At 52.2% G+C, this 23,027-nt stretch overlaps 2 protein-coding genes across 4 annotated transcripts in view; one reads left to right on the forward strand and one right to left on the reverse strand.

Moving 5' to 3' along the window:
* Positions 1–2,981: 2,981 nt before the first annotated feature.
* Positions 2,982–10,894, forward strand: MCAM (melanoma cell adhesion molecule). 2 transcript variants are annotated; one of them, XM_061202475.1, is made up of 16 exons: positions 2,982–3,072; positions 4,891–5,015; positions 5,113–5,320; positions 5,406–5,476; positions 5,572–5,659; positions 6,727–6,906; positions 6,995–7,116; positions 7,201–7,363; positions 7,459–7,577; positions 7,664–7,805; positions 7,972–8,093; positions 8,202–8,343; positions 8,440–8,511; positions 8,702–8,849; positions 9,173–9,290; positions 9,771–10,894. In XM_061202475.1, exons 1-16 carry the CDS (start codon positions 3,006–3,008, stop codon positions 9,798–9,800), a joined length of 1,917 nt encoding a protein of 638 aa, XP_061058458.1. In that variant the 5' UTR covers positions 2,982–3,005; the 3' UTR covers positions 9,801–10,894. The 2 variants fall into 2 exon arrangements, with proteins under 2 accessions (XP_061058458.1, XP_061058457.1); XM_061202474.1 differs by lacking the exon at positions 9,173–9,290 and having other exon boundaries at positions 2,992–3,072.
* A 527-nt stretch (positions 10,895–11,421) lies between these two features.
* The window catches only part of CBL (Cbl proto-oncogene), an 89,098-nt gene continuing 77,492 nt past the window's right edge, over positions 11,422–23,027 (reverse strand). For both annotated transcript variants that reach the window (XM_061203380.1, XM_061203379.1), the window contains 4 exons: positions 21,889–22,029; positions 21,410–21,510; positions 20,669–20,851; positions 11,422–19,683 (listed from right to left, as the gene is read on the reverse strand). In XM_061203380.1, the coding sequence (XP_061059363.1) occupies positions 19,415–19,683; positions 20,669–20,851; positions 21,410–21,510; positions 21,889–22,029 (694 nt within the window). In that variant the 3' untranslated portion in view covers positions 11,422–19,414. The remainder of the gene's footprint in view (positions 19,684–20,668; positions 20,852–21,409; positions 21,511–21,888; positions 22,030–23,027) is intronic.

Genomic DNA, 23,027 nt, shown 5'->3' on the forward strand with positions numbered 1-23,027 from the left:
CACTCTGGAAAAATTCTCCTTCCTCCCCTCCAAAGACTCAGACCGAACCCTGCTTTCCAGCCAGGCCGGGGCAGGGGACGCCCAGCCTTGGTCATGGCCGACCCGCCCCTCCACCCACAGCTCCTTCTCACTGCAGCTGTAAGCTTGTCTTTCTAAGCTTCCTTCCTCCGCCCAACCCGCCCTTCTCATATCCTCCTGGTTAAGTCCCCTCCACCAGAGGGGTGAGTGGGAGACCACTGTACCCACTATGAGAGAGCGAGAGAGGGCTCCTGGGTTTAATCTCACCCCAGCAAGCCCCCAGGGGCAGGCCCAGCCTTGTCTTTTGACCTCCAACTCCACCGGGGTGGGGGGCACAATGAAATGAAAGCCCCCGCTCACTCTGGAGACGGGAGCTGAGGGACCCAGACCACAGCCACCACCCCACCCAGCCTCAGTTTCTCTACCTGTGGTCAGACCTATGCCCATGAGACACACCGAGGGCATTCTGCACCGCGAATCCCCTCGTGTCTGAGTAGCCTGAGTCTACCATGGGGGTGGAGGAAGGCAGCCTTCCTACCCTTTCCTTCCGGAGAGAAATGAGGCAGGGCATTAGGACTCTGGCCTGGGGCTCTTCTGATCTTGGCCTGCATCTGGGCGAGGCTGCCTCTACCCCAGTCCAGGCGCAAGAGTATCTGCCGACGGAAGGCCCGCCGCGGCCTCCTTGATCTCCCCTTCTGCTGGACCTCCATCCTCTCTCACTGGAAGTTCTTCCCCTGCCGCCTTCTCTCTTTCCTGCGATTGCTGAAGCTCTGTCTTCCGGCCTCTTGGAGGAGTTGGAGGGTTGATCCCCTCCACCTCCTTCACCCTGTGCTGCCCGCCGTCACTCCCCTTTCTTCTGTCTCCAGTCCCCTCTGAGTCCTCTCCAAAGTCCTGACCTCTTTCTGGTTTGGAATCTTAGTGTGCCCCCCTGGTGAAGCCGTCCTGGAGTTGTCTGCCCCCTGACCTCTGGCAGCCCAGATCGCCCTAAGCTACTGGCTTACTTAAAGGACAGTCTTTGTGCTTCTTTGGTGGGGACGTGCAGGGCACGGATGTCACCCTGGGCTCTAACCTCACTTCCCCTTCACTGCAGAGGCAGCTTCTCCACCCCCACCTAGATCCACTCGCCTCAGGACGGAAGAAGAATTAAGAACTGACCGTCCTTGGTGGTTAGCTGGCTTTGTTTTCAGGCCAGAGAGAGGAGAATGATTAGTTAATGGTGTTAAGTGAAGGGAAGGGGGTGGGGGCAGGGAAGCAGAGCAGCATGCCCAGCTCTGAGCTTGCCAGGGCAAACAGCATCCTTCAGCCATTCCCACTCCTGCCCCTGCAGACAAACAAACGCATCCATTCCATTCTGGGCCCTGGGCCAGTCCATACCTTCACTCTGGGGGATGGGGAAGCACCATTCTCCTCTTGTTTCTCCCCCTCCCCCTCCCCACCTCCCCCAGGCTCTAGGCCTCTGGCCTGGCCGGCCTGGCATGGCCTCTGGCTGGAAACTAATGGAGGTGAGGAGGGGGTCAGCAAGGTTCTGAAAGAAGAGGCTGATGTGGTTTGAGAGTCATTTCCGCGTCATCAAAACGCCATCCCAGAGCATCCTCTCAAGTCACCTGCCCATCTCTGGCATTTGCTGCCTCACCCTGCTCCTCCCCCAACCAGCATCAAGGCTGCCCTGCCTGGTGACAGGACTCTACCCCAAATCCAGGCCCCCTTTTGACCCTCCCTGTTGAAGGAGTCCCCGCTGATGTGGACCCCTTTCCCAGGGCCAGGGTGCTTGGGGTCTCCATGAGGCAAGACCGTCTCACTTGCCAGGGCCTTAGTTCAAGAGGCCAGAAGACCCAGGATTTGGGAATAAGAGGAGCTACAGGGTCCCCTTCGCCTCACTGTGTGGCAGATCCCGCTCAGGCAGGGCAGCCTGAAGTCAGTTCTGATTCCTCCTCCAAACCCCTACCCCCAGCTGCTGAGCCCTAAGCCATAGGTGAGCTTAGGGGGCTTGGTGGAAGGGGGCGGAGCCCTGCTGCAGGGGGTCCTTTCAACCCTCAGGAACAGCAACAGGTGCTGGGGGTCAAGCTGGAGACCTTGCACCCGTTAACTCTTTCTTCCCCCTCTTTTCTTCATTCAGGCAAGAGGAAAGTGAGTCCAGGCCGGGCTCAATGAGTGAAGAAGGCAGAAGCAGAATTCTCAAGATCTGGGCTTGGACAAGTGTGACAACCTTGGGCCTATGAATTCAGCCCCTCCCTCCTTCCTCTAGTCCAAGACGGACTTGCAGGAGCTGGGGTTGAAGGGGCAGTCCTTAGAACGCCATCTCCACTCCCCAGTACAGGTACCTCTGGGTCTGCGGGCCCCGGCTCAGTGTTCTTCCCTCAGAGCTGCCAGGACTGCCAGGCTTGGGGGCAGTGCCAGGCCGGCGGCAGCTGCAGTGGTGCAATCGTTCTGGGAAGCCTGATTTTCTCTGCGGCAGGGGTCTGGCGGGGTGGAGGAGGAGGCGGGGAGAAGAGCCTAAATGGGAGGGAGGCCCCCATCAGGGACGCCAAGAACCCGCTCGGCGGCTGCCCCGCCAGGAGGTCCCCCAGGGCTACACGGGCTGGCTGGGGCTGAGCAGGAGTGAGCGCGGCGGGGGTCTGACCCGGCGGGACTCCGGGCATCCAGGCCAGCTTCTCCTTGCTGCCGCCTCGGCCAGGCAGTCCGGCCCGGAGACACCTGTCACCGCCCCCTCTCCGTTCCCCAGCTGGGGGCTGGGAGGAAGGCTCCGGCCTACCGCCCCCCCCCCCCGACCCCGGCGCCGCGCGGCTCCGCGGCGCAGCTCCGGGCATCTCGGCGCCGGGCCCGCCCCCTAGGGCTGCGGCGCGCGGGGCGGGGGGGGTGGGGGGGGTGGGCTGCGCGGGGCGTGGCGGGCCGGCCTCGGCGCTCTGGCCCCCTCCCCCGCCCCCCTGACGTCAGCCCCCGGCAGCTGCGAGCTCCTTCACTTGGCTCTCGCTCTCCGGCCGGGAAGCATGGGACGGTCCGGGCTCATCTGCGCCTTCCTGATCGCCGCCTGCTGCTGCTGTCGCCGCGCCGCGGGTGAGTGAGCTCGCTGGTGGGGGGGGTGGGGGGGCCGCGCCCCCAACGGCGCGGCCCGGCAGTCTTCGGCTGAGCGTGCCCGGGAGGAGAGCTGGCATAGCGGCGGGGGCCGGGGCTTTGCGCTGCGTCGTGCGCTCCTCTTCTCCGGGTCCCAGGCACCCGGCGCGTTGCGCGCGTGCAACTCTTCTTTGCAGCCAGTTTGCAGCCTCTATTCCAGACCAGCCCGGGAGCAGAACTGGGGAGGCGGGGAGGGGGCTGCTGCCTGGAGCGGGAAGGGGTGGAGCCGAGTCCCTTGGGCCGCTGGTGAGAGCTTTTCCTCAGGTGCTTTCTCTGAGGGGCCCGTGATTGGAGCCTTGGCGGGAGGCGCCTCTACAGCGCATCCCCAAATCCTGAATCCCGCGCCCGCCTGTTGCTGGGAAGGGAGCTTTCTTAGCTGGAGGGGTGCGCCGACCCCTCTCTCTCCCGCCTGGGCTTCGAGCCAGGCTGGAGGTGAGCGAGCTGGGGAGGAACGGCGGCTCCCGCCCCGGCAGGGCGTTGGCAAAGACTGGAGGGCGGTGTGGGTCGCCTCGCGCCTACCCGGGTGACGGGATCACAGGTGGCAGGGACGAGGGATCGAGGATTCCCAGAGTGGAAGCGCCCCAGACTTGTTACACCCCCCGGAATGGGACCACGTTCAGGCGGCAAATGCGCCCCTGCACCTCGGAGTTTTTCTCTGGAACTGCCTAGGAGCCTGGCGCTCCCGGGTTCACGCTGCCCTTGTATGGCCCGCAACGGTGTCGCTTGTTTCTCTTGGCTCCCTTTCCCGGGCTCCAGCCGCTGCCTGGCTGGCGAAGGGGAGGTCTAGGCAATACCCAACTCGATGGCCTCGTGCCCATGCCGACGGTGTCCCTGGGGTACCCTTGGCTGCTGCCTTCCAATCCCTTCTGGGGAAAGGGCTAAATCGGGCTCCATCCGCTGCAGAAGGTCCAGCCCCACCCGGCCCTGCTCTTCTAGCTCTGGGGAAACGGAGTCAGGGATATGAAGCTTTTGCTCTGGGTTGAAGACCACTCCATCTGCCCTTGTTATCTGGGAGCTAGCCCAGGGCAACCACCCAGGCACCCGAGTCCAGCCAGATGGTATGGAGTGACATCACCCCCTCGCAGGGCGGGCAGCACACTAGCACCACTGACGTCACTCCTGCCCACTGCCTGGCCCTTGCCCTGACCCCTGCCCTGACCCCGGGGAGAGATTCTGGCCCCCTCCATGACTCTGAGCCCTCCATACTCACAAGACTCCCAGGATGGGGTCCCCTGAGAGTGTGGGATGTTCATGGCGGTGCTGCTTAAGGAGTATGAAATAAGGGCCTCCTGGCCAGGGTTGCCCTTTGGGTTTTATGGGGGATTTGGGGAGGGGGTTTGGGGGGGCAAAGGGTAGAGATGTCTTCCTCTGGGTGTGGGGACAAAAAGGGCCTGTGTGCCCTGGCCTGGCACATGCCTTGCATTCCCACACTCTGAGCTCACCCGGAGAGGAGGGAGCCTGGAAGGAAAGGGGCCTTCCTCTTGGCCCACAGCCTGGGTTGCCCCTCTGCCAGCCTCATCTGGGACGTTCCTGGTGCTCAGGGTCTCTGCTCCAGTGACCAGAAATGTCCATCCCCAACTCCCTTGAACCGGGAGAGGGCTGGCCCAGGGTTGGGGGGTAAAGAGTGGTTGAGGGGTAGGAGAGGACAGTGCCCTTCAGACCCTCGAAGTGGCAGGAAGAGCAGCTGCAGCAAGCGGGTGTGAGTGGACACCCACAGCAGCTGGAGCTGACACTGCTCCTCCCCCACCCCCTCCCTGCCAGGTGTGCCTGGAGAGGCTGAGTGGCCCCAGCCGGAGCTGGTGGAGGTGGAAGTGGGCGGCACGGCCCTTCTGAAATGTGGCCCCTCCCACTCCCAGGGCAACTTCAGCCACGCGGACTGGTTTTCTGTGAGTGCTTGGGCCCCAGAGAGGGCAGCAGGGGCGGGAGGCTCTGGCCTTCACGTAGCCCCAGGACGCTCACCTCCTCCCTGCCACCTCCCCTTAGGTCCACAAGGAGAAGCCAACACTCATCTTCCGTGTGAGTCAGGGCCAGGGCCAGAGCGAACCTGGGGAGTACCAGAATCGGCTCAGCCTCCAGGACAAAGGGACTACTCTGGCCCTAACAGGCATCACCCCCCACGACGAGCGCATCTTCCTGTGCCAGGGCAAGCGCCCTCGGTCCCAGGGCCACCGCATCCAGCTCCGTGTCTACAGTGAGTGCCCTGTCCGTGCCTTGTGGGCAGCGTGGGGCATCGGAAGTGGTGGTCCCATGCCCCTCCCCATTTCTCTCCCTTGTAGAAGCTCCGGAGGAGCCAATCATCCAGGTCAATGCCTTGGGCATTTCTGTGAACAGTGAGGAGCCTGAGGAGGTGAGATCTGCCGGGGTGGCCAGCGGGTAGGCAGGAGCTAAGGTGGGCTTGGCGGGGTCGCAGAGGCAGGGAGACTCACACCCTGTCCTCCTTAGGTCGCCACCTGCGTGGGGAGGAATGGGTACCCCCTTCCTCAAGTCACCTGGTACAAGAACAGCCAGTCCCTGAAGGAGGAGAAGAACCGTAAGTCGTCCTCTCTGCCCTTAAAAGTCATGCTTGTGGCACAATATGGGGACTACCTTGCATTTTATTTTACTTTTTTTTTTTTGGCCACACCATGCAGCATGCGGGATCTTAGTTCCCCGACCAGGGATCGAACCCGCGCCCCCTGCATTGGGAGCGCAGAGTCTTAACCACTGGACCACCAGGGAAGTCCCTATTTTACTTTTTTTTTAAGTACACAAGTGATCCTTGAAAATATTCTCATAAGAATTCAAACTATGGAAAATCTAGAAGGAAAATTTCCTGCCTGCCCCAGACCCACTCCCAGAAATAGCTCTGCTATCAGTGTGTATGTATTCACACTGATACAAGCCTTGATTTCAAGCCAACTTCTAGGTACTTACTCACACATGTAAATATATCTAGGACTATATAGGCTTTTTTTTTTATTATTATCTAAATCAGTGGTTCTCAGCTAGGGGTGATTTTGCTCCCCTCCGGAACACTTGGCAGTGTCTGGAAATATTTTTGGTTGTCGCAAATGGATAGGTGCTACTGGCGTCTAGTGGGTAGAGGCCAGGGATGCTGTAAACATCCTACAGGGCACAGGGCATATCCAGCCCCAAACATCAGTGGTGCTGAGGTCGAGAAACCCTGATCTGAATGGCACTGTGCGCTACACATTGTTACACAACCTTGTTTCCTTTTGACAACAAGTCTTGGAAATCTTTCCAGGTCACTCTATTTAGATCTACCTGATCGTTTACCTACTGCCGGCATTTCACACGGTGTATATGATATAGTCTAGCTAACCATTCCTTCCCATTAGTGGATGTCCAGAGTGTTTTCTCATTTCCTTTTTTTAAAATCCCTGCAGCAGTATTTGCACACATCCTTGTATGTGTGCCTATGTGTGTTTGTCTAGGGTAGATTTCGAGCAGGAAACTGCTGGGTCGAAGGGCCGCAGCTGGCATTGGTACCTGGCCCTCTACAGGGGCTCCCCTGCCATTCCCCCGACCCAGGAGATCATAGGGTGGGGTTGGAGGCGGAGCTGAGGCCGAGCCCTTCGCCCCTTCCTCGCTGCCCAGGGGTCCACATCCAGTCATCCCAGATCGTGGAGTCGAGTGGTCTGTACACCTTGAGGAGCGTTCTGAAGGCACAGCTGACCAAGGAGGACAAAGATGCCCAGTTTTACTGCGAGCTCAGCTATCGGCTGCCCAGTGGGAACCACATGAAGGAATCTAGGGAGGTCACTGTCCCTGTTTTCTGTGAGTACCGACCCCTCGCAGCGGGGCTGGGCCTGGCAGAAAGCCCTGCTAGCTCTTGGGCTGAGAGCTGCCCCCTTTGCCTGTGCAGACCCGGCAGAGAGAGTGTGGCTGGAAGTGGAGCCTGAGGGGATGCTGAAGGAGGGGGACCGCGTGGAAATCAGGTGTTTGGCTGATGGCAACCCTCCGCCCCACTTCAGCATCAGCAAGCAGGTGCGGGGGCCTCTGCTCTGGGTGCAGGTGGGCATGCAGGAGTGGCTGGAGGTGCACTCTCATCACGCCTTTGTCCTCTCCCAGAACCTCGGCACCAGGGAGATGGAGGAAGAGAGGACCGATGACAATGGGGTCCTGGTCTTGGAGCCTGCCCAGAAGGAGCATAGCGGCCTCTACGAATGTCAGGGCCTGGACTTGGAAACCACGGCATCGCTGCTGAGCGACCAACAGGAGCTGGTGGTGAACTGTGAGGGGCTGGGGGCCCAGGACAGGGGGACCAGGCTGGGGTGAGAGGGAATTTGCTCCGCCCTATCCTGCCTGACACGATTGCTGCGTCCCCAGATGTGTCTGAAGTCCGGGTGAGCCCCGCAGCCCCCGAGAGCCAGGAGGGCAGCAGCCTCACCCTGACCTGTGAGGCAGAGAGTAACCAGGACCTTGAGTTCCAGTGGCTGAGAGAAAAGGTACCCAGGTGGGCTCAGGTCTCCGGGGCAAGGGGCTGTGGGGTGGGCGGGCCTAGGAGTGACCTCTGACCCATCTCTCACCCCAGACAGGCAAGGTGTTGGCAAAGGGGCCTGTGCTCCAATTACGCAACCTGAAACGGGAGGCAGGGGGAGGCTACCGCTGCGTGGCATCTGTGCCCAGCGTTCCCGGCCTGAACCGCACCCAGCTCGTCAACGTGGCCATTTTCGGTGAGGCCCTAGGCAGAGATCGGGCGGCCCCTTGAAGCCACCTTGAGTTGGGTGGTTTCAAGCTCTTCGGGGACCCAAAGCCACCCGCTGCCCTGGGGGGCTCTGGTGGGGAGGGGGTAGCAGGCTGGCAGAGTTTGCTGTCTCACCCTTCCCCGCCCTCCCACAGGGTCCCCGTGGATGGCGCTAAGGGAGAGGAAGATGTGGGTGAAGGAGAACTCAGTGCTGAATCTGTCCTGTGAAGCATCAGGGCATCCTCGGCCCAGCATCGTCTGGAGCGTCGATGGCACGGTGAGCAGGCACATGGCAGCCTCCCAGGCTCTCGTCCATCCCTGCGCGGGCTCTGCTGCCACGACCCGGCGTCCTCCCCACCCCTGAACCGCGTCTCCTTCCTTGTAGGCCAGTGAACAGGACCAAGATCCGCAGAGTGTCCTGAGCGTCCTGAATGTCCTTGTGACCCCAGAGCTGTTGGAGACAGGCGCTGAGTGCGTGGCCTCCAACTCCCTGGGCAGAAACACCACTGTCATTATCCTGGAGCTGGGTAAGGGCTTGGTCCTGCAGAGTGGGGCGGGGGCAAGCCCAAGCAGGGCACGTTCCTATCCCACCCCCCCCATCCGTTTGACCTCTTTCACCCCAGACTCCAACAGAACCACTAGCCTCAGCACCTCCACCGTCAGTCCCTATGCCAGAGCCAACAGCACCTCCACAGGTGAGCCGGGCTGGACCGGGAGCAGGGCTGTGCCAGGGCAGCCTCATTCTGCCCTGACCGGGAGCCCAGGGCAGCCTGTCAAGAAGAGCGATCAGCGGCCCATCTTCCATCAGCCCTGGGCTGGGCGGGGCCGCGATGGTAACATGGCAGCCTGGGGCAGGGAGTGACTCGGGGTGTCTTTTTGGGACAGAGAAAAAGCTGACAGAGCCCGAAAGCAAGGGTGTGGTCATCGTGGCCGTGACCGTGTGTGTCCTGGTCCTGGCTGTGCTGGGCGCTGTCCTCTATTTCTTCTACAAGAAGGGCAAGCTGCCGTGCGGACGGTCAGGCAAACAAGAGATGTAAGCACGGCACCTGGCACCCCACGCCCCACCCCATCTCACGCTGCCAGCTTGTTGCCTCCTAAGGGATGTTCCCCTGCTGGCCCCTGTGCCCACTCAGCCGTTAGGAGCAGGAGGGGGACCCTGGGTCTGAGCGCTCCCCGCTTCACCGCCACTACCCAGCTTCCATCCACCACACCTCCTCCCTCTCACCCCTGTTGCCCTTCCCTGAGCCGGCCCAGAGCACCTAAGAGCCCTTCAGTACCCAGTCCCACATCCCTGCCAACAGCCCCCCTTCCCTTGCCCCCGAGTTGCCAACCTCTTGCCTCCCTCCCTCCTCCCAGCACGCTGCCCCCGTCTCGTAAGGGCGAATTTGTAGTTGAAGTTAAGTCAGATAAGCTCCCAGAAGAGATGGGCCTCCTTCAGGGCAGCAACGGTGACAAGAGGGCTCCAGGAGACCAGGTAGGAGGCAGTTCCTGTGGCCAGAGCCTGACACATCTTCAGGCACTGGGAGCGGCAGGGGCTGGCGGTTGCTGAACACTAACTTTATCCTTCCTCCTTCCCTGTTGGAGATGGGGAGCCGGCCCCATCTCGCCTTCCTAACACCACGCACAGACGGTAGGGCCAGGCAGGTGGCTGAGGGACCCTGAGAGAGGGTAGCTGCCAGGACTGAGAGCAAGACCCCGTCCCATCACCATTTCCTGAACAGCGCTGGCGGCTCACGTCACTAGGTGTGAAGTGTGGCCCAGTGCGATTCGGGGGCCTCATCTCTTATTCCCCGCCTTGCCATCCCCACCCCCTCCCCGGCTTCTTCCCTCCAGGCGGCTGCACCTAGTTCATCAGCTGTGGCTTCGGTCCCGCCTCTCTTTTAGCGCTCACAGCCTAAACCCTGGTCAGTGTCTCCGAACACCCCCCCCACTTCTGCTCTTCACCCATCTTTAGGGAGAGAAATACATCGATCTGAGGCACTAGCCCACCGAACCACACGGCGCTCCCTCCCCTACCTGGAACATTTCCTGTTCCCTGCTCACCTTCCTCCCCAGCACTCAGGATGGTCACCAAAGCCTCTAAAGTGGACTACAGAGAAGATCCCCCTCCAGCTCACCTGCAGACCCCATTTCAGCGGGCACATGGGCTAGGCCCAGAGCTGCCCTGAGAAGGACCTCACGTGGCCCTGGAGGCCCCCTCTTCAGGGACCTGTCCACCACTGTCTCAATTTGTTGAGGGATGCTCATGCCAAGGAGGGGGCCTCGGTATCCCAGAAGCGCATAGGAGAGTTTCTTGCAGAACTTGTTTTCTCTTTACACATATTATGGATGTAAATACCTGTCTTCTACCAGCAGCCGAATTAGGTAGCCTATTTATCTTGAGCTGATTTCCTGCTCCACTGCTCCAGGGCTGGCTTCATAATTCAGCCGTATCACTGAAGTAAGGATGCAGTGAGCCCAGGCCTCTCTCTGCTGGTGAAGTACGTTGCTCACACCAGTTCTGGAGAGACCCCAGCAGTATCTAGAAGCAGTTGCCTGCCTGCCTGCCTGCCTCTGGAGTCCCTTTTGTGACACTCTTTTCTTTCTCTGGGCAGAAGTCAGGACCTGGTGTCGTTCCTTAAAAGGTATCCTGGGTATATCTCATTGTCCCTGCAGTAAGGAAGCTGGGCGCCGCTTTCCAGAGTTAAGGCGATTGGGCCCGAGCCCCCGCATTCATTTGGCTCCCCTACCCTCTCAAGGAATCACGTAAGACTGAATGCTGGGGGTAGGGGTTGGAGATGAGGTCCAGACTGTCCTTTACGAGGGTTAAGGCTATAAAGTTATATTAGCACCAGACTTCTACAGCCTGAGCTAATGGGCCTAGACCTTAGAAGAAAGGCCGTAATGGGAGAATGGTACTTGGAGATGAGAAACGGGCCTGGCTAGAGCTTTGGGCTATGTATGTGTCTCTGCGTGTGTCTGTGCGCACGTGTGTGTGTATATATATGTGGTTTTGTTAGGTTGTAAATTTGCAAATTGTTTCCTTTTTATATATGTGTATATATATATATGAAAAATAAAGCTTAATTGTCCCAGAAATCTTACCCTGTTTTTTATTCATCATGGGTACCACAGCAGCCTGGGGCCTCCAGAATTGGAACTGCACCAAAAAGGAACACAAAACCCTTTGCAGTTGGGAGCAGGGACCAGGCGTTACCTCTGCTTCTGAGCAGAGGGCTCAAGCTCTAACTCAGGGGAAAATCAACCTACTCAGCAGCAAAGCTGCCCTGCTCTATCTAGGCAGCTTGCAGAGCCTGGTGAGCTGCTGGCAAGGAGCTGTTGCCCCTCTCCTGTCACTGAGACTGCCCTCAAGGTAGCAAAACAGACTTCTGCTGATGAATTGGTACGACTAGGCATCTGGCCCTATAGCTCCCCAATATATCACTCCCTAACCCACAAATGACCAAGAACTCGGGTCTGCTACAACAAAAGAAACTTTATTTAAAAATATTTTTTTACAGACATGGGTGCCTGAAAAAGCTCTTTAGTTAACTGTGTATGGAAATGAAAAAAATTAATAAATAACATTAGTATAACAGAACCTCTAAACATTAATACACTGGCAAAACAAAACGGACTTAAAATGAAAATGAATCTTAAAGCTCTGCTATTCTCTGTAAGAATATTTACCTTCTGTTTTATTCTTTACAGGTGAGAATGATTAAATACTGCTAATATAATTTTTTATATTAATGACACATTTTTAAAATAGTCCACAAAAATCTCATCTAAGTTTTCATTTTGTTTTATTTTTAACACTGATATACAAATGGGACTCTTCATTCTGGAGAAAAGTATCAAGTTCTCTCCAGCCCCACCCAGGCCAAGAATGTCAAAATCCTGAATAAGGAGGACTTTGAAAAGAATTGTTTCTATCTCCCAATTCTCTATTAGTTAAAGGCAGGGAAGAACTGAGAAAAGGAAAAGAGATAAGTAAAATGTCATCATACAGAAAACTTTCTTTCTTTTTTTTTTTTTTGGTTGAAACCTACAGTGGCCACAATACTGAGGACAGGCTTCTGTTCCGGTACGTGGTCCTTGCTGCCCTTCCCAGGGGAAAACTCGCCCCTGCAGAGGGCACTAGTTGCTTAATGCTCTATGTCTGAAGTTTTCAAATGAAAGGAAAGCCAAGTCTAAGGGAGAGGCAGGAGGTCTAGGCCAGTTCAGGACCCAGCAAAAACACAAGACAAAACGAACAACCAAACAACCTCCCCTTTTCGGGAGGGTCCACCCTACACTGTTCCATGAAGTTGGGTCATTAATAGGATCAGGAGGCTGGGTCACTTGAAATGGTCCAGAGTATGTCTGGAAATCGTGGAACGTTCTGTCTCCTCCTGCTGAACACAGAACATTCAACCTGATAACTAAGATTCTGACTGGAACCAACCAAATGATCCTGGGATACAATGCTCATTCCTTCCAACTAAGCACCGTGGCAGGGAGAAGGGACCGCGGATACGCTGCACCTGGGGGCCATCTCCCCAGCCGCACGGAGCACTTCCTCTCCCCTAGACCGGAGGGACTAATGACACTCAAGGTAGAGGAGCTAAGACTCTGGTATTTCCATATTAAGTCCTAAAATGCAGCCTGGGATACAGTGCTGCCTTAGAAAGGCACAAAATGTTTGGCTTTTTTTTTTTTTTTCAGTGTGCTAAAAATTGTTTTGTTTTGAATAAAGGAAAAAAAAGATATATAAGGTTAAAAATCCCAAGTCACCACAGCCAGGAAGCAGATGTAGGAGGTACCTCATAGCTGCCACACCCCTACCACACGTTTCAGCAGGAGGTCAAGGCCAAGACACTAAAACAATGCTGAGAAGGGCAGGTCAGGAGAGGAGGCATCCACTCTCATGGGCATGGCTCACTCACCCAGGCAGCAGAAGGAAGAAGCCAAGGAAGAGAAAACACGTAGTCTACAGATTTGTAAGCAGTTCTCTGCCTCTTCAGTTTCCAGACAGCCAAAAGCATGGCCACCCTCACCCAGGACAGGGTCAGAGGTAGACAGGGCGGAGGGAACTGACACAAAGGGCACATCGGCACCCATGTCAGAGTGCCGGGCGTGGGCACACTGCACACCCCACTTCAGGGCTTCAGCAGGAGGCAGCGCAAGGCCTGAGGAGGCTCAGAGAGCACGTACGGAGCAGTACTCCTCTGGCCTCCCGAACTGGCCCAGGGGTAGAAGGAGAACTGCGGGAGGGCGCCTCGCACATTCATTGTGGGGACTGAATGAGAATATGGGGCCGGGCAATCAGAACGCTGATTTGTTCCACTGCCAAATCAGTAGGAGACCTGAGGTTCACTTTCAGCCTCTGCTCTCTACAAGCACAGGGAGTGGTCAGCCACGTTCTTCTCAAGCACTGAACAAGGGAAGGGGCAGCGAGATCTCCAAACAGTTGTTAGTCTGTTAGTCAACAGCTGGCCCTCTGGCACCATGCTCTCTAGCCAACTGCGAGTGAGCCTCCAGGCAGGCCTCGCTCTCCCCACCCCGACTTCCCCCACTTACGCCTGGCTTACTTTCTGGAACCAAGAAAAACTGGTGCTCGCCTTTGAAACCAACCCAGATTTCCTAGAACTCTGTGAAGGCGAGTGGCACTGCTGTCCCTCTGCCCCTTAATTCTGGCGCCTAGGAGGGAATTTCAAACACGCAGGCCCCAGCCTTCATCACGGGCCTCTGTGTATATCTTTGGATTATTAGGTTACTTCTGTGTACATCAAATGACTCCAGTAGTTTAAAAAAGTTATAAGTAATTATGAAATGCCTTAATAATACAGGACAGGCTCCCGGATGAGATAAGAAAGATCAAAAGATTCAGGCAAGCGGAAGCACAGTTTTAAAAAACCAAAAAATAAAGGCTTTACTATAGGACGACAAAGGAAGCAACTGGACAGGGAGGGCAAATGCATCCTGTCTAAAGAGCTCTCAGTAAAAAGTCTCTCCAAATTGGAATCTATACCTAATTTATATCCTGGCAACTGTCCCAACTTTATAAATTCTTACTGGCAAAGTAGTTTCTGAGGTACCTCGGAAGGCCTGCCTAAGAATATTACTGCAGAGCTCCCCTCATAGAGGAGAGACCAGATAAAAGGGTGGGGAGGAGGGCGTGGAGGGAGGCAGGCCATGGGCCCATAGAATGAGCATGTTCTCAGCACTAAAACCTGAAGAGAGCCCAGAAGTCCATGCGTAGGGGCTACAGTGGATTTGTGATCCGCTCTCTAAATGACATCAAAGAAGGCTAGAAACCTGAGACTGAATGAAGGCTAAGAAATGTCACCTAAGAAAAGACTAGCTCCGGAACAGGAGAAACTGGTCCTAAAGAGGGAGGTAAGAAATCTTGGATGCCAAGACTCATAAAGGGAAGAAAAACAGGAAATAAAGAAACAAAGAAGACAGTAACCTAAATTAACTTTAACCTAAGCATTTCCTCCAAGTCCCAGACATAGTCCCATGCCTGCCTTTCCACTCTCAAAAAAGCAGTATGGTAAGTTTTACTACTAGAGTAAAGCATTTTAGGGTATCTATCCCCTCCTCCCTGAGAACCTCCCCCTGCCCCTACTTCCCATCTGAAGCAGCATGCCGCTGCTGCCCTGTGCGGCAAAGTCGGGGGTCGATACCTGATCAATGTGCTGGGCTGATCATAGTCTTTCTTGAGAATATGAACCAAGAGGCGCTGGGAATCTGTTAAAATGGTGATCCCATTTAATGGTGAGCTGGGGGTCGTGAGGACTGGGGTGCCTATTTTGGGGCCATGCATACCGACAAACAGACCGACGAGCAGGAGAAAGGACTAGCTGCAAAGTTTCTCAGCTCCACGCAGAATCAACTGTACCGCTTATCCTGGGTTGTGGGAAATACCCTGCATCCTTATGATTCCCTCCTTTCTTCTGCTTGAATACTTCTGTTTCTTGCATCCAAAGGATTGCTCAACAGGACGGTCAAAGATACAGCCCTGACCTTCCTCCACTATGCATCCATCTCCGTGCATTAAATGGCTACACACATTTCTAAAGAGAGACTGCTAATGTAGACTGAGATCAAAGTAGTAATAGTAATGCTTTATGCCAACTGAGAATACTTTAGATAGAATTTCTAGGGCCTGAAAGTCTAGGAGGATAATAACGTGTTGACTTTCATACTAAGTTCTACGGTCTCTAAGCTCCGTACCCCTAGAGATACAGGCTGACATTTTTGAGAACTGACTGAGTTCAACCTATGTTACTGCCTGGCTCTTGGGAGACCAAACAACTGGTTGAAGATCAGGACCCAGAAACAGGTGCCCATCCCTCTCGCACACCTTCAGCCCTTCTAAGACATAGGATTAGCTGAAAGGTTGTTGAAGGATTAGAAAACAAGTTCCACATAGAATGGGAGATGGTGAGAGGTCCCAGAAGGGTGATAAGAAAACTTCTTTATAAAGGGGATCAGAGGTACAGGCAGCTCAATAAAAAGATCAAGGAAGGCACTAGAGTGGAAAGGGGTCTGTAGGCAGATGCTTTACTTAAACATTTAACTGCCCTATTGTGCAACTCTGAGCCAACACACCAACCTACCACCAAACAGATTCTACTTAAACACATAAAAATGGTGGGTATCCATGAGACTTACATGGAGGAATCTCCCAGACATTGTCAAACCTATAGGAAGACGATAGGGGTTAATGGGAGTGTCTTGAACTGATTTTTAACCAGGACAGCTCTATAAGGAAATGTCTACATAAAAGAGCTGTGAATATAACCCGCACAATCTTACTGGGAACGGCTATTTTAGGGCCAAATGCACATGCTAGACAGCCCAAGTACAACCGCTAAACATCAGTAAACCACCATGTGGTGGCAGGGGAGAACACAGAGCTGACGCTTCAGGCTCATGGTAATCACTCATAAACACTTGCTGAATGAACAAACACAATGTTAGAGCCAAGCCAATGGTCAGAACACTGTTATTCCATGGGCAGTGGTCACTGCAGAGTCAGAAAGGCCAACAGCAAGAAGGGGGACTTACAGTTTGGGAAGAGGGCCTATATCCCTCCGCCTTTCGTGATGTGAGGTAGGAGAATATTCTGCACTAACAGCATGGCTGATCACACACAAAAAGGTCTACATCTTGTTAAAGAGAACATATAGCTGGTCCCTATTTTGCAAGCAAATATACAAAAATTCATGTGTAAGATTGCTGATTGGACCATAAAATATATTTTACCTTTCTATAGAGGAAATAAATATTTTAAGTGTGAGGAATAGCAACCCCCCAATTTTTTTTTTTTAAATCCACAAAACAGCTAAATGATACTAATAGTACCATCCCACACCCTGGGTCCTGGTGTTGAGAGTCTGTATAGGAAGCAAAAGAACAGAAGAATGGCAGAATATGTAGAGTGGCACTGGGGGACAGAGAGAGCTAGTGGAAGAGAATGGCCATCCACAGGTATATATCACTATTTATATAAATATTAACACATAAATGCTGAGACGATAAACTGCCTAATCTATTATTTACCTAAAGGGAGGTATATCATTGAGCCCACAGGGTTTTTCCACTTTGATAACTCCTGACTTTAATGGAAGGAGTACAGCAGGTGCAGCTGATTAAGTACTGCAAAGCAGGCACCCAGCAACAAGGCAGGCTATGTAAAGCAACCCAGGGAGACATGGGGAAGCAGGAGACCAGGTTGAACAGAAAAGCCTAGTGCACTTGAGAAAAAGGAAAACATCAAAGTGGTTTTTACCTTACTTACCTGACAGGTAACAGAGGAGGAACCATTTGTAATTAAGAGCGGGAAAGGGGATGTGTTTGCCGAAAATGGCGAAATTCAAAGCCCACTTGTGAAAGGGCAATCTTAGTTAAAATCAGAGCAGAGCCAAAGAATTTTAAATTGCCATACAAATGGAGGACGAAGAATGGGTTATTGGTGCCTTAGTCAAAGGAAAATTTAAGAAATTAAAGTTTTGGAAATATCCTCAAAACAAAAGCCATGCAAAAACTTTCCTGAGCCTCACCTGGCAATCTCAGGCATGGACCCAGGCGTGACCTCAGAGCATCCAAAGAGAAAACCCCTCACAGAATGGTCTAAGACCCTGAACACCTGCAGATACATGGCCGACAAGCTAAGAACCAAGCCATGCAATGGTGCACACCTAGTTCAACCTAGATCCCCACGTTCAACACAGGGATCTGGCACCTAGTTTGGGGGCTGACCTGACAAACCTCAAGGGTATTCAGTTATGAAAAGAAAGGATGAACCTGCCTTTAGCCTATGTAAGTAAGGACATAATCTTCAAAGAAGATTTGGGATGCACTCTGAAAAGGCAAAAGATATGCAGAACCAGTGCTTTGTTCTCTTGATAGAGCTTCAGACTATGGGTAGTATCTACAGACAAGGAAAAATTCCAGTGTGGAGAGGTATGCAAACTGCTGCCATTTTCTCTAGTTCTCGGTCTAGGCCTTCAACATCTAAACAAAGTGCAAAACTGAATGCTACCACAAGTGAAACACTATGCTGGCTTTGAGAACGAGATGCTAGTTACTGTTTCCTACTCTCTGCCGCTTTCCTCTGCCCTCTCCATCGCGATTCAGGCCTTCCTGCACCCGTTGGGGGCTGTATCATTTTCTGCCATGTAGAGGAGACACTGGGTAACCACAGCAAGTCAGCAAAAAGCCCTGAACTATCTCCTCTGGGAATACACATGGCTCTGAGGCAAGAGGAGAAAATCAAAAGACCTAGGAGTAGCTGAAAGCCAAGAGAAGAGTTAGATAAAGTTTTAGGTCCAAAGACGACAAGATGGGAAAGAAAACAGGCGTAAGGAGAGTCATTTCTCTTTGGATCTCATGACAAAACCATGATTTAGGTTGTGAGGAAGGTAGATTTATCAAAGAGGAGGCTTGCTTCTGACACGGAGGAAGGTTACACCCTGCTAGGGAAGTCAGTAAGAGGCTCTGGCCAGAGAACTAACTGAACTCAAGTGGTGCCTTGGCAGTATCTGCAGGAATGTACCAATGGTGCCCCACACAAGACTCTTGAGTCTTCTTTACAAACCGGCAATGGCACAAGCTGCAGGGCTTTTCACATGTTGTCTGCCTGCAGTAAAGTCATTTATTACACCCAGTGATGTCTAATTACTGTGGGGAATGCAGTCACTAAAGAGTGCATAGGATCTAACATGAAGAAGAAAGGGGAAGGAAAGGAAGAAGGAAGTGCTACATTCCCAAAGCCATAGGCACAAGAGAAAAGCAAGCGTGGCACCAAGGTAGGGTTGGTGCTCATTATCAGCAGAATGCTGTGCTACCATGGCTGGTATTCCCCCCATTCCTTAAAGGGCAAAGAAAAAAATCACCTCTGAAAATACCACCTGGCTCATATTCAAAGGGAGACACCCATATAAGCTGAAATTCACTGGGAAGAAAAACTGAAGAGATAAATCTTTATTGTCTGTTTTGTGCATTTTATGTACAACAAGGTAAAGAGCATGTGAATAGAGCTTCCTAAGAGCTTCATGGTATTTGGGCCAGAAAGCCATGCTGGAAACAAATGTTTTTCCTTCCCATTAAGTAGAAAACCTCGTGACCTACATTAGAACACACACCTGGCACCAAGGCAACTGACTCCCACAGACTATCTTCTGGGGAGGGCGTGGAATGTATCTGAAGGCCTCTATCTCAAATCAGTCACTACGTAATTAGGATAATTAAAACACCTTTTTGAAAACAGACTCAATGTTCCTATAGAAACAGTGCTTTGGAGTGACCAGTGTTCGCTGCGAGTATCAAACAGGACCATAATGATAGAGCAACAGTACTTTTTTCCCACCTATCTACCAAACAAATCAACACCATCACACACAATAAAGAACATCCTATAGGTTGCTCGGCTTCAGTAAGGCTGGTCATAGCAAGCCCACTGCCAATGACAGACACCAAGGAGGAGGAGGGAGGAGGAGACTGAGGAAAGGACAGAGGGAGGGTGTTCTAAAAATACAAGACTTCAGCTATGCACATGATAATCCAAGCCAAAGGGGAGTGTTGGAGTTGTAATACACACTGGGGTTGGGTATAAAACCACAGTTGATGGAAGTCTTTAAGATTCCTTATTAAACCTCTTGTGCTAATTCCCTGCCTGGGATTAACACACACAGCAGGTAAATCTTATAATCACAGGACACACACAACCACAGACAGACAGACAGACAGGACGCACACAACCACATCCTTAACCTAAGAAAGTCTTAAGTCCTCAATTAGGATTTACAGCACAGTGCTTCTCCTACTGCTTTCTGGACCGTTCCCCAGGTAGGCTACCATTTAATAAAAATCCACACTCTCTCCAAGTGGGGAGGGACTGAAGGACACCTTCAAATGCACTCTCAAAACAAATAAAATAATAAAACATCCTAGCTGCTCCATTCTCATTCCACTGCTTTGAAATCTTGGAACCACAGATGTGATATCCCACACAGGGCAAGACCTCATTGTGAAGTCTCCAAAGGAACCTCTTTGCCCTTTTAGGTGCTACTCGAGCAAGAGCTCCCGGCTCCTCGGTCCTCTAAGCTGCGGCATGCAGAGGGTGTGCTAGGTGGCTACATGGGCGGGAGAAGAAATAGAAACAAATTCCCGGAGGATGTTTTTGGCCATTTCAATATTGTTGTGGGCAATGACCAGAGCCTTCTGAATGTCCTGGTAGGAGTACCCCTGACTCATGAGGCTCTCAATCTCGCTGGAGAGCTGCGGTGAGGTGGCGGCGGTGCCTTGCTGACAGCTACCTGCTTTTCGTTCAGAGTTGATTCTCCGAGGGAACGGTTTGGGGGGCCTCTCAGGAACTTGGGAACCCTCAGTGAAGTCTGGAAGAAATAGGAAAGAGAATGTTTGCAAATCGGGGCGGGGCGGGAATCCTCATCTAAGAACAATGTGCTCATACGAGACATTATGGACCTACTGTCCGTCAGGTACACGTGCGGTCACAAGGCAGGTTTTTACAGTTTCAAGGGCTTCTGCCTACAGCCTCGTCCCCTCGCAGCACAACAACCTTCTAAAGACACAACGCGCCTGTCCTACCGACAGGGACCACGCTGCCCTCCACACAGGACACCTGCACCTGCACCACGCTTTACACTGAGCACCAAGTTTTCACACACATCATTGCCTGAATTAGTTAGAAAACACTTCTGAGGGTCCAGAGAAGACACTAAACTTCTCCCTATACAAATAAGGAAACAGAAATAAGCCTAGGTTGCAGCGAAGAAGCATTAAACAAGGTTGGGTGGGTGGGGATTACCGCCTGTTTGGGCAACTGGATGCCATGTATCTTTTTCACCAGCTGTCCTGAAGGCTGTCTTCCATTTCTAAAGTGACAGCAACTCTGGCTGCTGCCCTCCCAGGCGGCCACAGGTGCAAGAAGAACAGTCCTTAACAGTCAAGGCTCAAATGCGGGCTGGCTCCAGGCCTACTCAGTGTGCTTTGCAGAGCTGGCACACCTCCTTTCCAATGGGACAGGGACAGGGCCCAGAAGTGTGGTCTGAACCATCAAGATGAATTACTACTGTCATCATGCACGCTCAAAAGAGCCAGAAATCCTATTAATACTTACCCCCAGCACACAAAGAGCCAGGGTTTAAGGAACAACCTCATTTCTAAGTATGGCAAAATCCTCAAGAGTCTGAATACAGTTTAACTTCCTAATTTGGGACCCAGGACCAGCTTTCCTCCCACTTTAGTCCACTCCTTCCAGCTACTGACTTACTGTCACCAGGCAGTCATCTCTGTTTCAGTATAAATAAGAAGCCATACAGCATTTCAGGACAAACCCAAGGTAGCCTGGAGACTCACTTGTTGTGGGATCACCTTCCAGAGACAGCCAGCCGAAGGAGGAGCTGGCGTTGGAGATGTCAGAGAGCGTGCGGCGGGCCAGCACCGCGGGCACAGGTGGCTTGGGGACATCGTACCCGTCGTCTTCATTTTCTGATTCCTCAGGGCCAGTGTTGGCATGGGCTGCAGCCAAACTCCCTTCACCTAGAGAACAGTTTGTGCAGTTATCTTCTTTTTCCAACGTACTTCACCTTCTAACATTTCAGTACGGGGGCATCCGTTCATTCAAGCATATACAGAACCAAATGGTTACCGAATAACCACTAGGGGCCAAACACCGTGTGGCCCTGTGCATAGAGATAAAAGAAACAGGGAAAATAAGATCTGCACCAATCCTGCAGCTCTACTTTTCTGAACATGTCAAAAGCTACCCTTGCCAAGGTTAACAGTCACTGATGTCCAAGACTCAAGCACCACTTTATAGCATTCATTCATTGACGGAGCTAGCCGTCAGCACTGCCGATCCAGGCCATATAACACAAAGGCCTCCAGGCCCTGGAACGATGAAAAACACAAAAGGAACTAGCTGTGTAAATGGGAAATAAAACAGAGGAGGTGGTTTTACTGCCATAGATCAAAGATATTTTGCAAAGAAAATTATTTACGAATATTCTGCTTAGGTCAAGTTCTCATTGGCTAAACATTACAGGCTCATTCCTCCGGCACATCAATGATTGTTAAAGTAGCAGAACGACTACTCACCAAAGGTGCCGCTCTCTGTGACAGACGGTGCCGCCTGGGACTGAATATTATACATTGCTTCGTATGTACAGCTATCGATCTGCTGGTCACAATCACAGGCTCTGGACCAGAAGGAAAGTGGCATAATGATCTTCAGAAACAGAACTCTGTTATCTGCAAACTTATTAAGATATACCTATTCACAGCTTCTCTAGACCCTGATTCTATCAAGAATCTCCATTCTCCTCTTGCCAGTATCACTAGTAAATATCAAAAGATTGACTCTTGTTACTAGTAGTAGCTGTGTATGTTTTTGAAATTACTGTGAGGTTGAAGAAACATTAAGTGGAATTGCTTACAGCTGCAAGAAGCTTAAAACATTAGAGGTTACACACATCTTTCTGCTTCATTTCTGGCTGGGTAATGCTATGTGCAGGCAGCAAGCCAAGCAGGTGAGTTGGTGTCAACTGAATTCCCAAATAGGATTGTTGTGAACCTACCGTGAACTCTGGGTTGTCTCCAGAGGCCACTTCACTTCTGGCTTTTGAAGTCCCACAGGCCTAGAGGAAGGAGTCATATACTCTGTGTCCTCCTCACTTTCACACTGCTCCCCAGCTGGCGGCTTTGGCACAGGAAGAGGTCTGGAAGATGAAGAATAAAAAACAGAAAAAGAAAACAAAAAGAATGAACTGCTTTCCAATTATCTGAAATAATGTGAAAATCATTGTAGAAGAAATATATAACATTCTACGATGTTCAAGATACTCCTAGTGAAAAATAGCATGTACAGCATGATTCCATACACACAAGACTGGCAATGAGCATATTACATGTTGCTGATTACTGTCTGACTCTAGGTGGTAAGATTATGGATAACTTATTTCTTTAGCATCACTTACCTGTGTTTTCTAAATATTCTTATAATTAACACATACTATTTTCATAAAGAGAAAAGGATCATTAAAAGGGTAATCCAAAAATTTTAATTCTTTTGGTTGATGATGTTAATAAAAATATACAGTTGCATCTCTTACTCATTAAGCATTTTGGCAATACATACTTTAAAACATTCACATTCTTTTGTCACAGTAATTCTACCTTGGCTGCATCTCTGGCTATGTAAAAAGATGTTCACTGAAGCAAAGTTATTACAGTAAAAGCTTTTAAACAAAATAAATATACAACAACAGGGAATGATTAAATATATGATGTTACAGCCACATTACATAATAATATGCAATAATTAAAAGTGAGGGGGCTTCCCTGGTGGCGCAGTGGTTGAGAATCTGCCTGACAATGCAGGGGACACGGGTTCGAGCACTGGTCTGGGAAGACCCCACATGCCGCGGAGCAACTAGGCCCGTGAGCCACAACTACTGAGCCTGCGCGTCTGGAGCCTGTGCTCCGCAACAAGAGAGGCCGTGATAGTGAGAGGCCCGCGCACCGCGATGAAGAGTGGCCCCCGCTTGCCGCAACTAGAGAAAGCCCTCGCACAGAAACGAAGACCCAACACAGCCAAAAATAAAAATAAATAAATAAATTAAAAAAAAAAAAAAAAGTGAGGATTTTGGGGACTTCCCTGGTGGCACAGTGGATAAGACTCTGCACTCCCAATGCAGGGGGCCCACGTTCGATCCCT

This window comes from Eubalaena glacialis, chromosome 10 (assembly GCF_028564815.1).
Source record: "Eubalaena glacialis isolate mEubGla1 chromosome 10, mEubGla1.1.hap2.+ XY, whole genome shotgun sequence".
NCBI classification, from domain to species: domain Eukaryota; kingdom Metazoa; phylum Chordata; class Mammalia; order Artiodactyla; family Balaenidae; genus Eubalaena; species Eubalaena glacialis.